The 15,645-nt window shown below is 37.6% G+C and overlaps 1 protein-coding gene and 1 non-coding gene across 2 annotated transcripts; both read left to right on the forward strand.

Moving 5' to 3' along the window:
• The first annotated feature begins 2,240 nt into the window (after window positions 1-2,240).
• gngt2b (guanine nucleotide binding protein (G protein), gamma transducing activity polypeptide 2b) lies at window positions 2,241-2,515 on the forward strand. Its single transcript, XR_013910903.1, has 2 exons — window positions 2,241-2,290; window positions 2,455-2,515. It is a non-coding gene; the product is annotated as a guanine nucleotide binding protein (G protein), gamma transducing activity polypeptide 2b (transcript).
• A 3,970-nt stretch (window positions 2,516-6,485) lies between these two features.
• Window positions 6,486-14,584, forward strand: LOC113028182 (inactive all-trans-retinol 13,14-reductase). Its single transcript, XM_026178241.2, has 11 exons — window positions 6,486-6,768; window positions 7,950-8,132; window positions 8,440-8,681; window positions 8,782-8,977; window positions 10,316-10,513; window positions 10,598-10,717; window positions 10,829-10,967; window positions 11,554-11,663; window positions 12,148-12,314; window positions 12,507-12,666; window positions 14,097-14,584. Exons 1-11 carry the CDS (start codon window positions 6,612-6,614, stop codon window positions 14,264-14,266), a joined length of 1,842 nt encoding a protein of 613 aa, XP_026034026.2. The 5' UTR covers window positions 6,486-6,611; the 3' UTR covers window positions 14,267-14,584.
• Window positions 14,585-15,645: the final 1,061 nt, after the last annotated feature.

The raw sequence follows: 15,645 nt of genomic DNA on the forward strand, positions 1-15,645 counted from the left end.
ACTGAATTTGTATACACCCCCAAAAAGCTTGTATTTAATAGATTAACGCTGTTGCTTAAAAGCATTAAGTTTTATGTTGTATAGTTGTATAGTTTACACATATTAACTTTTTATATTCAAAATATAAAAGCAAATATTTAGTGCGAGTCTTACTAAAATATTTATTTATATATAATACAGTAAGTATTCTATATAACCTCTTTGGCTCTGATAAAAGCCTCAGTAATTTATATTGTCAATTTATCAGGCCCTGTTGCATCTTAAAGACTTCATAGTATCATATTATCCTAATAAAGCATTTGCTCTAATACTCTAATACTGCTCTAATACTGTAGGGTCAGTAGCTTACAATATAAAGTGCCAGGAGGTAACTGCTGTTGTAAATTGTGCTACATAAATAAACTGAATTGAATATTTTTTGTTTTTACTCTTGATTGTTTATTGTACTAAGGTAGCCAAAATCAAAAATTAAAATATCTTTAAACTTGATTCTGGTTTCATTCAATTACAATTTTTTTTTTTTAAACTTGATACTTAATTTCCAACTTATAATTCATGTATTTTTTGTGTAACTGTGGAATATAAATTGGCAGTTTGTTAAAACTCTTCCAATCCCATATAAATGCTATGAACACACCAGTGACGGTCCTGCTCATTAACAAGTGTTCATAACAAAAGAAATATTCAAAAAACAATAAAATAAACTGTCAAAGCCACCAGTGACAATAACAAATACCTGTAAATGACATTTAGCACAGCTGTTTTGCAGTAAAAATGAACTCAAGGTGGGGAAAAAGCCTCTTCACAATGAAAAGGAGTGTTTCTGCTCTGCTGCTAATCCACAGTGAGGTTAATCTTGAGTAAATGAGACTAACCCAGATTCTGATAATGGCTTAGTGTGAGTCCTACTGAAGGTTTAGTGGAGGCCAATTAGCTTTCCATGTCTGTCAGATGTCAGTTGGAGGTGATGGGAACAAAGCGGTGAAAATGTTAATGCTTCCAGATTGAGTGACGGCAGCTAAATGCTATCACTTTAAATGAAATGAATGGTTTTCAGTTAATGTTCAATGTGTTGTTTTAATAAATTAATAAAGTACTGCCAATACAAAGCTGAAAATAAACCCACATTTGAACAAAAATGCTTTACTCACCAAAACATATTCTACAGAAACAGCAAGATCAGAAACCCTTCCTTATTGTTTTATGATGATCAGCAATCTCACCCACCTTTGTATTTATTTTCACTTCTGTAACTTATTTCCAAAGTAAAACTATTGTCAGTACTTTAACTGAATTAACACTAATGATAACAGAAATATGCAAATATCCACACATTCTTCACTGAAGCAATGCAGATAAGTGAACAAAAAACATATTACTTTTTTCTTGTACTTTCTCTGAAGGACATTTCTAACAGCTATTTTTGTGCAAAGCTAACAAGTGATGCCACTAACTGTACTTCTGTCAAAAGCATGTCTTTGCTTTGCACTTGTGTGTACTGCGTATGTTTTTTTGCCCTTTTTTTCTATACATCTCTCTTCTCTCTACATTTCTCTATGAATCATGCAGATAAGCACAGATGATAGATAAACCAATAAGAAGCCTTTTTATTCCTGCTATTTTGTTTTAAATCACTTTGATGTCAGAAAAGCATGCAGTGATGTAAACATAATCAATAACTTTCCTCAAACGAGTTAAAACTGAACTAATGAGTCTGTCATGAATATGTATTGAAGTAATAACTTCACAGATTCCACCATGGTCTATTTTGCAAGATCGACCTTAAGTATATCTGCAATGAGTCTGTGGTACCACAACTCTGTGCACTGTATTGTTATTCCCAACTACCTGAAATCACAACTATCAGTTTAAACAAACAATAGTTTTGGGTAAAACCTCTTTGGGGGACAGACCACATGTATCTCAGAGCATATCCTCTGCAAAGGATCTGCTGTTCCCAACTCTATCATTTCTATGTCCATATCTCACTTTCTCCAGCATGGCGTCAACAAATTGAAAGGATCTGTGTTCCCTTGCCTTCCTCCTTCCTGTTTAGGGGTCACAGCTCCTGATTGTTTAATCTCATCATGAGGGATTGGTGACATCAGGCCCAATCCTGTGCCGACCTCATCCAAAAGCCAGCACCGGGGATCAGCTGGGATGAAGAGCAGTGGGGCAGCACAGATCAGTCAGTGAGCAGAAGCGATCGGACTACAGTGAGGCACACAGTTGATGAGCTCTTAGGGGCCAGCACATTTCTCTGACTGTTGGGGACCCCGCCATTCAACAGGTAACGACACTGTTTCTTTTTTTGAAATCTTTTTTTAAAATTGAGGATTTAAACATAACTTTGACCATTAGAAAAATCTAAAGACATTACGATAGTTAGTAAAGTACACTTTTTCAATCTGTTGTGACATTTAACATATTTTGATCTGTAATTTCTTCTCACAGCCAGGATGGCTCGGGATATGTCAGATAAGGAAATCTTGAAAATGGAGCTAGACCAGTTGAAGAAGGAAGTTAGCACACCTAGGACACCAGTAAGTGCCTCTTCTTTTAGTACAATTAGCTTTAACTTTATCCACCAAAGCCTTTCGTAAACATTTAATTAAGATTAATTTTAAATGACTTGTGCGACTTCCCTGATCTTCTTTGTTTTCATCTTTCCGATAATTAACAGGTGAATGCAAACTGTACAGACACAATTGCTTTTGTGGAGGGACTGGCCCCGAATGATCCGCTGATTAAGGGTGTTCCCGATGACAAGAACCCTTACAAGGGAGACAAGGGCGGCTGCATAATAACATAGCACATAGAAATCCAAGGAAAAGTCACACAGTTTTTTATGAGAGTTGGTTGCATTGCTGTGATATTCCTGTAGCCTTTGTGGATAAAATGTACAGTAGAAAGAAAACTGAAATCTGTAATGGATAATTCCATCACTGGATTTCTGTATGCACCTGTGGATATTCTTTGTCAATTTATAATTAAATCCAAATAGCTGTGCAAAGCTTCAACCTGACGTAGCTGTTCTTGTTATTGAAAAGACATAACACATGTGATTTTTTTGAGCTCCTACTGTACTTTAATCTCATTTTATCACACTGGTTAATATTAAATAGTGATAACTACTCACTGATTTGCGTCCAATATCCCTGACTGTAAGTCAACATCTTACCCATGTTACTGTACAGAAGGGGGTCAAAGTCCCAAGAGAGTCAGTACTACTAATCGGATTTCTTTGCTGAGGTAGAGTCAGTCACACGGGTCTGTTGACACGGAGCCGCTTCCTGTATCAAAGTCTTTAAGCTTATTCCACACTTCATCTTGACTTCCATTTTGAGCTCTCCATCCAATTAGTGACGCTTTCAGTGCTGGCATCAGGAAATACAATTAAAGAACTCAACATCTGAGTCATCAAAGAACTCAACATCTACCTGTCAAATAGCTTTTTAAAGAGGTTTAATTTTTTCAATATTGTAAGAATATTATAATAACACAAAAGATAGATGATGGGGCTGCTGGGTACAGATTACAAATCAGAGTATAGAGACAGAAACTAAAACAAAATACAAAAAATGAGCAAAAAAGGATTTTTGAAACATAACCTATAAATATATATAATTATCACATAATTTACCAGTAAATAGTAAACAAATTATTGCATGATGACTTGTTTATATAAGTGTTATTATAAAGAATAAGTAAGATCAAAAGATCAAAAGAAGAATCACTTTTAAATGCAGCAATTGTGAGTCTAATAAAGTTTTCGTTGTAATTTTAGTGTAATGTAAAATGGGAGAGTGAAAGCATTTTGAAAAGCCTCAACATTGCTGAACATCAAGTACACAAGTGTGGGGTAACCGGAGTTTTTCTGCCTATTATCAAACCAATCAGTCACTCCCTGCTTGGCTGGGTCTCAACTAATAATCAAAACTGTTTAGTATTTTCAGTCTACAAACAGAGAAATCAACAGGTCAGCACGAGTGGAACCAAATCCAAATAAAACTGATAAACACTTAGATAATGTATAAAATAGGGGCATAGCTTCTCAGTCTAAAATGTGAAACCTATGCAAAAGTGCCATAAACCCGTTTTCTTTCTAATGGCCAGTAGGGGGTAAATCTGGCACTTTAAGACAAGTAGACTTATTTTTTCAAGTCTAGTCAAGTCTGGTTAAACAGCCCTAGACTGCCATGCTCTCTGATCTCAGTTAATACTTTTCTGATGAGTTTATGGTCTGAATCTGTACTTACTAAAGACAATATGATATTTATTTGTAAATTTTTGTCACCTTTAATGTCCAGATGGACACTAAATCAGGGTGTACTCATGACTGTATAAGCGTCAGTTTTACTTTCACTTGCAATGTTCGAATTCAAAAAGCTAAAATCTCAGCAAATCAGCTACATTCATCTTGTATATGCTGCCTAGAAGGAAGAAAGAACAATTTTAAGAGGTGAAGTGTGTACGAATCAACTGCCCGGGGACCCTCAGTAGAGTCTTCATCAGAGTCTGCAGTCAGAAGAGACCAGCAGCCGGGCTTGGGGGCTTGTGGGCTGGAGTGCAAGCTTCTTAAGTACAGCAACCCTAATAGCTGCTGCGGTTTACTTGGACCCACTCTGTCCTATCGATCTTTTTGAGTTAATCAATCATTTCTTCTTCTTAAACAACAATGTGCCTTTAAGTCTCCATTCAGGACTGCTGAAAGATGATTAATTTGAAATATGATTCATTTATTTTTATTAACTGGCTACATACCACAGGCTTTTGAGGTGGTGACAATAAAGCCATTACTTAAAAAGGCCTTACCTGATCCAGCTGTGTAAGCTAACTATAAAACAGTTTCTATCCTTCTTTGCATTTCAAAAATTCTTAAAAGAGTAGTTTTAAAACGGTAAGCGTATCATTTGCAAAGAAATGGTTCAATCAGGATTTTGAGCACACCATAGCACAAAAACAGCACTAATACTTTTTACATTGTGCTTCCCTGAAGTAATATTATTAGAAAACACTGTACATATTTTCATTGGTATTTCAGATGTTAACTAGATTCACCTGCATTTCTAATGCTATAACAACTCTTAATGTCTTAAACCCAAGAGTTACTCAGCCTGCTGAACTGTAAAGGCATAAAACATGACACATGCATATAAAGTCTAACGCAACTTGTTCATAGTGTATTATCTTAATTGCCTTATCAGATTACAGATATTCAGAATTGCTATAATGTATATGGGCTTCCTGTGAGTTGGTTGCAATAACAAAATAGCATGTTACCTTTAAATTACCACCTTTATGGGAATCTGAAATAAATTGAGACAACCAGATTGGCTTTATGAATTTGTAACCATTGTAAAGGGTTCAAATATGGACATGCTTTTTTTTGACCAAGAAAGGTTGTAAGCCTAGAATGTTCATTACAAGTTATCTGCTGTGGTCACAGGATGCTGTTCGAACACTGTTATAAAAAAAGATCACCATATACTGATGTACAGGTGCATCTGAAAGAATAAGGTAAGCTTGACAGAGCAAAATCTCACAAGTCTCCGTTACACATCTCACAAGTGTTACAGTGTTACACAAAACCATCAACATGTAGCGAATATTTACATCTGCATTTAATATTAAAAAAATCCACTTGAAGTTTAAGGCTACATTTCTGTCTGCCACAATTTCAAATTCCTTTCGACCATCGTAGCAACTTGTTGCTTCATTGTGGTTCACCCTATCTGTGGCTGCAGATTAAATCTGTAGCTCAAAGTCGAATGAACGAATGTGTAACTTGAGTGCAAAGTTCATGAGTGGATTACGTTAATAAAACTAGATCAGCTACAATCCATATATAGCTTCTTTTAAGAGAAATATAACATTGGTGCAGCAGGTCTAATTTCAGTGTTATTAGGCTCATTTTCTTCTATCGTGTAAGAAGTCTGACTCTTATATTCACCAGTAATGATTCTTAAAATGCTAAAATTTACTGAAGCAAGTTCCCTCAGATGCCCTGTTGTAAAAACATAAAATTGGACATGAAGTCCAAGAAGACTTCAATACAATATTATCTAAATTGTCTTATCAGATACAAGCAATTACAACTATCTCTATCTAGATTTGCCGTGAACGCTCTAGATTGACTAAATGCAGTTTATGCAATAAAATGGGTTATTGATTTGAAATTAATATCTTTAGTATTTATTCTTTAAAACAATTGACATTCAGATTCCCCTACACAGTTTCAGTATCTTTAACATTTTAGGAATTTCTTCAAAAAAACAACAACAACAAAACAATTAGACCAGTTCCTAATTTTCCTTTGATGCTTTTGTCTTTGCCCTAAATGAGTGCTCAGCAAAAAAAGCATTACACACCATCGTTATTGTAATCTGTTATCACAGGAAAAATGGGCCTTTCGCCACTTTACTGCTTGTCATAACACATATATCACTACATAGCAATCTCTTGCCCCCTTTTCCCCAGACCTTTGGCATTCAGCAGGATAAAATGTGCCTCCTCAGGGAGGCGAGTGTTTAGATCACACCTGCAATTGCTGCCGTGAACAATCCTGCTGCAGATCGAGATCCAGAATCAGCAAATTGACAGTCTCTGAGATGTGGCTCTTGATTTTCTTAGTCTGCCTGCTCACATGTGCAGGTAGCACATACTGGTACCTGTTTGGGAAACCGAGCCCTTTCTCGCTCAACTCAGTGAGACCGCCTGCACCGCAGGAGTTTGATCAGAAGAAGCGCGACAAAGTCATCAAGCAAGGTAAAATGACTGCAGGTGAAAAGAGCTGCATGCAGCATCAGAATAAAGTTGTTCCTGGATAGTCAGAATTCCTGGATAATTAGCCCAGCCTAGAAAGGGAGGGGAACATAAACAACTTTTTATTTTTATTATATCACTTCAAGATATTATGGCCTAACTTTAAAAAAAAGTCAGTGAGTCATTCATACAGGAAGAACGAATTCAAATCTTTCTTCAAAAAGTTCATCTTAAGGGTGTGATTATTATATTATGCTCCTCTTTTTATAAAATGATTTTTAACAAATAAAGAGTTCTATATTATATCTATTTTGTACGAAAAGTTTTACATTTAGGCCAAATTATAAAAAGCAAAAATATTCAAAAGCTTAACTGTTAAAAATCAGTTAAACAAAAATTAAAACACATTCTGTTATTAATAAACCATATATTTAAAGAAGTACAATTGCCACATGGGGGCAGCACGTTTGTTAACACTGGTGCAAACTGTTGCCTCGCATTAAGAAGATTCCTGGTTTATGCTCTAGCTGGAGTGGGTTTCCTCCTACAGTCCAAAAACAAGCCCGTAAATGTAATTGGTGATTCTAAATTGTACATGGATGCTAGAAGGATATAGAATAAAGCACTGTATGAAAGCACACCGTATTTTAGTGAACTAAAATTCCAGTTTCTATGTTAAGCAAAGTTACTGTTACTTTAAAAACCTTTACTTTGCATTGAACAGAGGTTTCTGTGACACCAGTCTGATGAGGTAAAGATTTTACCTTTTATTTAATGCATTATCTATGCATTAAATAAATACATAGATAATGAATATAGATATCTGAAATGAATTTGCTATAGTCATTATAAGTGCTGATACTGTTATCTTAGTGATCTTAGAGATGAGAAAACTGTCACTAAATAAACCAACAGTTTTTCCATGTGTGTGTTTTATCTTAATTAGATTACAGCTATTGCTAATGGGAAAACACAGATACCAGCACCAGTTCAATGTTTATGACAAGAGAAGTGCACAACCTTCAGCCTGTATTATGTAACACAGGTTGCAAATGATGCATTTTGACGTCCCAGTTTCAGCACTTGGACACGATAAAATTTATAATGGACTTTTATGATAACGATGTGAACTGGAACAAAAATCTTTACTAGGTTAACACCACCATCTGTATGTTTCTGTGCAGGTTTCAGCGTTGACAAAGTGCCCAAGAACCTGGATGTCATCGTCATCGGCAGTGGTATTGGTGGTCTGACGGCTGGAGCCACACTGGCCAAAGCAGGAAAGAAAGTGCTGGTGCTGGAGCAACATGACCAGGCCGGAGGCTGCTGCCACACTTACATAGAGAAAGGCTTTGAGTTTGATGTCGGTGAGAAATCTTCTATGACTGACACATAAGTATCACTCTTTTTAAGGAACTGTTACATTTTCCAGAACAGTCATTTGGAGAATCATTAGAGATTCATGCTAACAGCTTGAATTACATAAAAAATAACTGACACAGAAAGAATAATGATACAACTAAAGCAATAGGCTGATGATAATTTGGTCTGTCTAGGGTGACAGCTGCTTTTTCAGAGAAAGAGCAAATAAAGGCATGCGCTCAGCCATCATAACCCTACAGTCCTGAAAATCATTCTTTTCTATCTAAAAATGTTCACTTCCTTCATCTTCAGGGCTTCACTACATTGGCCAGCTCCATGAGAACAGTCTGCTGCGTATCGCCTTTGACCAGATCTCAGAGGGCCAGCTGGAGTTTCACCAGCTCGATCAACATTTTGACACCATTCAAATCGGCCTGGGCAACGAAAAACGAGAGTACACCATCTACTGTGGGAAAACTGAGATGAAAGCTCACCTGATGAAGCAGTTTCCTGATGACACAGAAGCCATTGACAAGTTCTTTAAAATCATGAAGGTGCTGTTGTTACTTCATCACTTATTACACACATATTTCAGTCTCAACTGTCGGAAGCTTTAAAATAAAATGCTTACAAATTCCCCTGGTTTTTCAACAGATCTCAGCTAAGAAGACGCACTACCTGGCAACTCTCAAGCTTATCCCGCAGTGGGTGTCTTTATTCCTGCTGAAGTCAGGCATTGCAGACCTCATCTCTCCAGTTTTCCGCCTCTCTGGCACATGTGCAACAGATTTTGTGAACACCTTGACCAGCAACAAGGATCTCCATACCATCTTTTCTTACTTTTTCTATGGTATGAACTCAAAAAGTTATCGTCATAACAGAAAACATAAGATATAATATAGTTATTTATTTCTATTTTTGCCACTGAAAATAAAATGCTTTTGGATATCTAGAAGTCAAAATTTAAGGTTGTTATATCAAATCTTGAGTCAGATATCTCAAAATTTCAACTGAACTCCAACCTGAAAAAAAACTTTTGATTTTGAGTGGCATGGTGGTTAGCACTGTTGACGCACAGCAAGAAGGTCCTGAGTTCAATTCCAACATCAGGCCGGGGTCTTTCTGTGTGGAGTTTGCATGTTCTCCCCGTGTTTGCGTGGGTTCCCTCCGGGTACTCCGGCTTCCTCCCACCGTCCAAAGACATGCAGCTTGTGGGGATAGGTTAACTGGATAATCCAAATTGTCACTAGGTGTGAATGTGCGAATGAATGTGAGTGCGACTGGTTGTCTGTCCCTGTGTGTTGACCCTGCGACAGACTGGCGACCTGTCCAGGGTGTACCCTGCCTCTCGCCCTATGACAGCTGGGATAGGCTCCAGCGCCCCCCGCGACCCTGAAAAGGATAAGCGAATGGATGGATGGATGGATTTTGAGTTAAGTTGAAAATTGTTCCATATCATGAGACACACAACAAAAGAAGACAAACAAAAAGAGAGAGAGAGACACACATACATAAGCCTTGCTATGTTAAATCAATACCAACAGTAATGTCTTGCCACATCACAGAAGTGTAGATCCAATGTGTCCCGAAGATGGGTGGGAGCTTGGGTTTCCCATTAGTTTTTAGAAATCATATACTGTATATGTGGTACATATTTGGGGACAAGTTAAAAGAGAAAACCATCATAAGGTGTCTGGAATCAGGTGTTGGGACACCAGTTGTCAGAAGATCTTTTTTTTAATGGTCGAGAGCAGTTAAAAAAAACAAAAAAAATCTCTCATCGAGGCTCTAATGAGTAAAAGCGTCATAGCATATGATTTACATCATTCCTCGAGGTGGACATGGTTACTCCGAACTTGTATTGATTTGCAGTGAGACTTCTAGGTAAGGGAAATAGAGGCTGTAATATTATCAGGGGCCCACAATAATAAGACTACAAACCCCGAGATAAATATAAAAAGTTACTGTGCGCAATATGTACTGTATAATAAGGGTATGCAATTCATCAACTTTTTAAAAATTCAGTTACAATTTTGTCTTCTAGCAATTAATCAAACAAGAAAATAACAAATATTGTGCCTCATTCTGTTTTGCAGTAATTCCCTTCCTTTCCTGCTGTCACCCCTGTAAAAAAAGGCCAATTTCATCCCTGCGGCACATTTAGTTCACTTATTCTTTATGTATATAGGTGTGCCACCAAAGGACTCCAGTGTCCTGATGAATGCCCTCATGATTCATCACTACAAACGAGGAGCGTACTACCCTAAAGGCGGGGCCAGTGAGATTCCTTTCCACATCATTCGCACCATTCAGAAATATGGAGGAAACTGCCTGGTGAGAGCTCCCGTCTCCCAGATCCTGGTTAATGAAGAGGGAGCTGCTTATGGTGAGAGCAGAATCCACCTCATTTTTAAAATCAGTGTAAGGTTAAGTTATTGTCAAGTCAATAGTGTGTGTTTGTTTGAGATAGGTGTAAAGGTGAGGAAAGGTCAAGAGGAAGTGGAAATTCATGCGCCTGTGGTGGTTTCAAACTGTGGAATCTTCAATACGTTCCAGAAACTTCTACCCCCTGAGATACAAGCCAAACCAGGTGAGAAACTTTACTGAAACTGAGGTAAAGTTGGCCAGAGCGACAAATGCAGGTGAAGTGAAGACGATACAAGGTGATAAATAATGTCTAAGTAATGCTTCTATATTATAGATATTCAGCAACGACTGAACATGATGAAACATGGCAGAGGATCATTATTAGTCTTCTCTGGCTTTGATGGAACAAAGGAGGAACTGGACCTCGTTTCCACTAATTTCTGGCTGTTCAAAGACAATGATATGGACAAGTCGTGAGTATTGCAGAGCACCGATTGCAAAGAAGAGAAAGGCAGCATTAACCAACCACAAGGGGGCGCTGCTGTATCAGAATAAACAAGAAAATCTCTCCTGCTCAAGTCTCACACATTTTTATAGATACAATCTTATTTCAGAACAAAGAAAAAACACCATAGCTGAACATTATGCTAAATATTTTATTTAAATAAACACAGTATATGGCTTATGATGTTGTTTTTTTTTTAAAGTTAAAGGTCCTTTCTTGTTCGCTACATAGGGCAGAAGATCAGTCATGTTCATCTCCTTTCGTCTGTGTTTTGTCCAGTCTCCGTGTGCTCTATTTTCCCTCTTTTTTTACCTTTTCCCTTACCCACCCAACTGGCCATGCTTGAGCCTTGTTCTGCTGGAGATTTCTCCCTGTTAAAAGGGAGTTTTTCCTTCCCACTGTTGCCTAGTGCTTGCTCATAGGGAGTCACTTGATTGTTAGGACTTTCTACAGGTGAGGTGACTGTTGATGACCGGTACTACCTAATTTAATTGAAACGGAGTTAAGATTGCTCTTTATGGGATTTATGATTTGTATTTTTTATTTTATTTTAGGATGGAGGACTACTTTGGATTGAGCAGAGAGGAAGCACCTGATAACATCCCCATGATTTTCATCACAGTGCCATCTTCTAAAGACCCTGAAGCCAAGATAAGACATCCTGGTACATATTAATAACAATTACTCACTATTTCTACAGTTTCCAAAGGATATTTATGAGATCTAACAAAACATATTTTAAATGAGGATTAAAGTGCTCTATACTCTCAAGACTCTTTGCAAGATTTGAATGATTGTGAATAAATAACACTGTCCATCCCTCTGCCTGAAAGAAGCTGTTTTAGCGCCCTTCCCCCTTTCTTTAAGCCATCTTCTTCTGATAGGCTGGCTCGATGACTATATAAGGACATCCTCTCTGTTTGAGAAAGCCAGGAGAAGAAAAAAACTGTCAAAAACTGGGCATTGAGGGCAGTCTGAGGTCTCAGCTTTTTACATGAACATATGTTGACCTCAAAATTTTAAACGTCGAGCACGTCAAGTATTTAGCTTTAAAATAAAATATATTCTTTGGCATATTTTATACGATCTAACACAGAACTGAAAGTCCACACAAATTAAGAGTGGTGACTTGCTGTTCATTTCTACAGGAAAATCCTGCATGACAATACTCACCATGGTTAACTATGAATGGTTTGAGCAATGGAAAGACACTACTGTACGCAAAAGGGGTGATGAATACTACAATTACAAAATGCGATTTGCTAAGAACCTCTTTGACTGGGCCTGCACTGTGTTCCCTAAAATTAAAGACAAGGTAGGATCCGTCATGTTTAGATGTGATTCTGCTGTTTTTTCTGCTGTATGTTAAATTTAATAAAAAAATATACTTTTAAGGAATAAAGAAACAAATCAAAAGCTATTGGTAATGTATACAAACTATTAATGCTTGTTTGTTGACATCAAGTAGGAAGGGTTTTGTTAAATCTGCATGTGTTGTGTTTTTCAGTTGGTTTTCCAGGATGTGGCGACGCCACTGACAAACATGCACTACCTGGGTGCTCAGCATGGAGCCATGTACTCCGCTGAGCACAACCTGGAGCGTTTCCATGCTGAGGCCGTAGCCAAAAACAGATGCAACACCCCAGTCAAGAACCTGTACATCTCAGGTATGAAAATATGGATTTTATGCTAAAAATCATCTGCAAGAATTTAAATCGTATCAATTAGGTTTTAGGATAGAGTAAAGGAATGGTATATACTGTAGATATATTCCCAATCATCAAATTATTTTGAATCAGCTAGAAATCAAACCAAGCGTTTTTGGTTTAATAGTTAGCTTTATGAGTATTGACAGGACTTTAATCTAAGACCACTTTTCAGTTTCACAAATAAATAATAAATTTCATAAATGAAAGGTAGAAACAGCAACACTGAGCTGTGAGCAACTGTGAGCAACTTTATACACAAAAGTGACCCGTGGTCCTCAAGTTCCCCCCAAAAAATGCATACAGATTTACCGTACAGCAAAGTTTAACCAATCTTAAACTGTTGCTGCGATATAACAGAATGCAAGCTGTTTTCTAGATAACTGAATAATAAAACTTGATTTAAGCTGAAGGAAATACTAGTTTTATAGAGAATATAATGCTCTTAAGCTTATCTTTTTTTCAGGCTTAATGATGAGCTGTTCTTTGAAAAAGCATAATAACCGCACTTGGTTCCAAGATTATCTGGTTCTTGAAAACCATCATCTTATTTGAGGGACTGGGAAATTGGCTTTTGAGTATAGCGTTTACAGCTATCTGCAGAAGCTTGTAAAATTAGATAGGCTAATCCCTTTTAATCAATATAAGTCCCTTTTGGTGAACAATGTACAGTTTTCTTGGAACTGACATTTTTCATGCTGATGTCCTTGCCTTCTTGGTATTATGTATATGATAACTTTTTGGGCTTTTATTGCTTTATTGTATTTTCATGCACTCAGCGCCTTTTCCTGTTTAAATGAAAGGTTCGAGAGGAAGTGGAAGGATAGTAATTGACTAAGATAATGCTTTTAAATATGACAGTTTACTTTCGCTGTATCTGTTAGCAGCAAATAAGTCGTCTTTTGCTGGTGACTACAATGGTGCTATGAAAACATGATCATAAAAAAGTCCCAAAGCAGAGGCGGATATATTATTGGGGGCGATCGTGGCTCAAGAGTTGGCAGTTCGTCTTGTAATCGGAAGGTTGCCGGTTTGACAGTCTCGGCCGTTGTGTCCTTGGGCAAGACACTTCACCCGTTGCCTACTGGTGGTGGTCAGAGGGCCCGGTGGCGTCAGTGTCCGGCAGCCTCGCCTCTGTCAGTGCGCCCCAGGGTGGCTGTGGCTACAATGTAGCTTGCCATCACCAGTGTGTGAATGTGTGTGTGAATGGGTGGATGACTGAATGTAGTGCGAAGCACTTTGGGGTCCTTACAGACTAAGTAAAGCGCTATACAAATACAGGCCATTTACCATTTATTTAAGAAGCTTCAGAAGAAAGAACACACCGATTTGAATCTGTCTTCCAAGTAACGTCTCATACAGAGGTATGCATGTGTGGCTGTGTCTTCCAGGCCAAGATGTGTTCAGCAATGGGATAGCTGGTGCTCTGCATGGTGGACTCCTCTGTGCCTGTGCTGTGTTGGACCGCATTATCTACATTGACTTGCTCCTCCTCAAGAAGAAGCTGAAGAGAAGGAAAGCCAGAGAACTGGCAAAGCTGGCTCAGAAGAAACTGCAGTGAAATTGCTCTCTTCTTCCCCTGCAGGACAAAAACGGAACTACACAAGTAGGGTATAACAGGACCCTGAAATATTGTGGGAAGCTCACGAGAACACAACACTTGTTTAAATTCTCAAATCCTAATTTTTTACATTAGAATTCACTTATTTGATGGATAGGATGTCTTGTTTTTATTAAGGGAAATAATCCACTTGCAATGAAGACTCAAATTTAAATAAATTTTTATTCTTTTGTTGTTGTTTTTTGTGTTTGAAATGATCATTATGACTGCGGGAGATACTAAAATAAAGTCTGTAGCCTGCTGGTTCACTCATAAAAATCATATTTTGCATCATATTTTGTCACACTAACACATCCATTTCTCACCTTGTTTGGCTTTAAGGTTTTCATATATGCTAATCACAAATTATCTTAACAATATATTTAATAATCCATCAAGTACTTACAGATGTTTTCAGTTGTGGTTGTTGTGCTGTTAACAAATACTGAAAGCAATTTTAAGTAAACTGCAACGCTGTATTATTTAAATCAATATTTCTTAGGGGTTGGGATGGTTTTATGAGAAATGGGTATATATTCGTACTTTTTTGTGTGCACATAAAAAAAAAGATGCAGGATTTTCACAAATTATCGTATCAATCTTTCAACAATAATTATTTTATAGTGTTGTGTCAAATAGGTTATTATTTTTGCTGTTTATTTAAAGATCTTTTACAGGTGAACTGAGATTATAAGGCCCCTGTGGGTTTAGTTCCCACCTATGTTGTTCTGACCTGACTTCCAAACCCTCGTTTTGTTTGTTTAACTGCTGAAATCAAACATATGAGGGGAAACCTCAGACTTCCTGCAGCAAGTGAACATTTCCTTAGTAAACGGTGGGCAGATTGGTTGACAAGCTGTGGTTTGTAGAGGACGACTGGGGGGATCCGAGGAGAAGAATGTCCCCTCTGTCCAGGCAGACGGTGGTATGCCAGCACCTCTTTCCTTCCCTGTCAGCCTCCAGTCCCTCTGCTCTACAAACCCTGGATAAGCTCCTACTGCAGTTAAAGTTACAGTAAAAAAGCTGCAAGCTTTACTATCTTTCATACAATGTTTTAGAATAAAAAGGGCCAAAATTAAATTCAAGGAATGAGGAGCTAATTATACTGACTGTGTGTTGCTGGAACTTCAGTACACCAAAACTTGTAATTACCATGGCATGATAAAGTGCACAACATCACCCGAAATAACTATTACTTTCCTACACTGAGTTCTGACTGACTCACAGACCAACTTGAATTCAGTTTTTCCCTTTTTTCAGTTCGGGAATCAAGTTAACTCATCCTTTTTTTTTAGTGACGTGGCTTCACGGGAGACAGCCTGTCGGATGGCTGGCCTGTC

The sequence above is a fragment of the Astatotilapia calliptera genome, chromosome 8, assembly GCF_964374335.1.
Source record: "Astatotilapia calliptera chromosome 8, fAstCal68.1, whole genome shotgun sequence".
In the NCBI taxonomy this organism is placed as follows: domain Eukaryota; kingdom Metazoa; phylum Chordata; class Actinopteri; order Cichliformes; family Cichlidae; genus Astatotilapia; species Astatotilapia calliptera.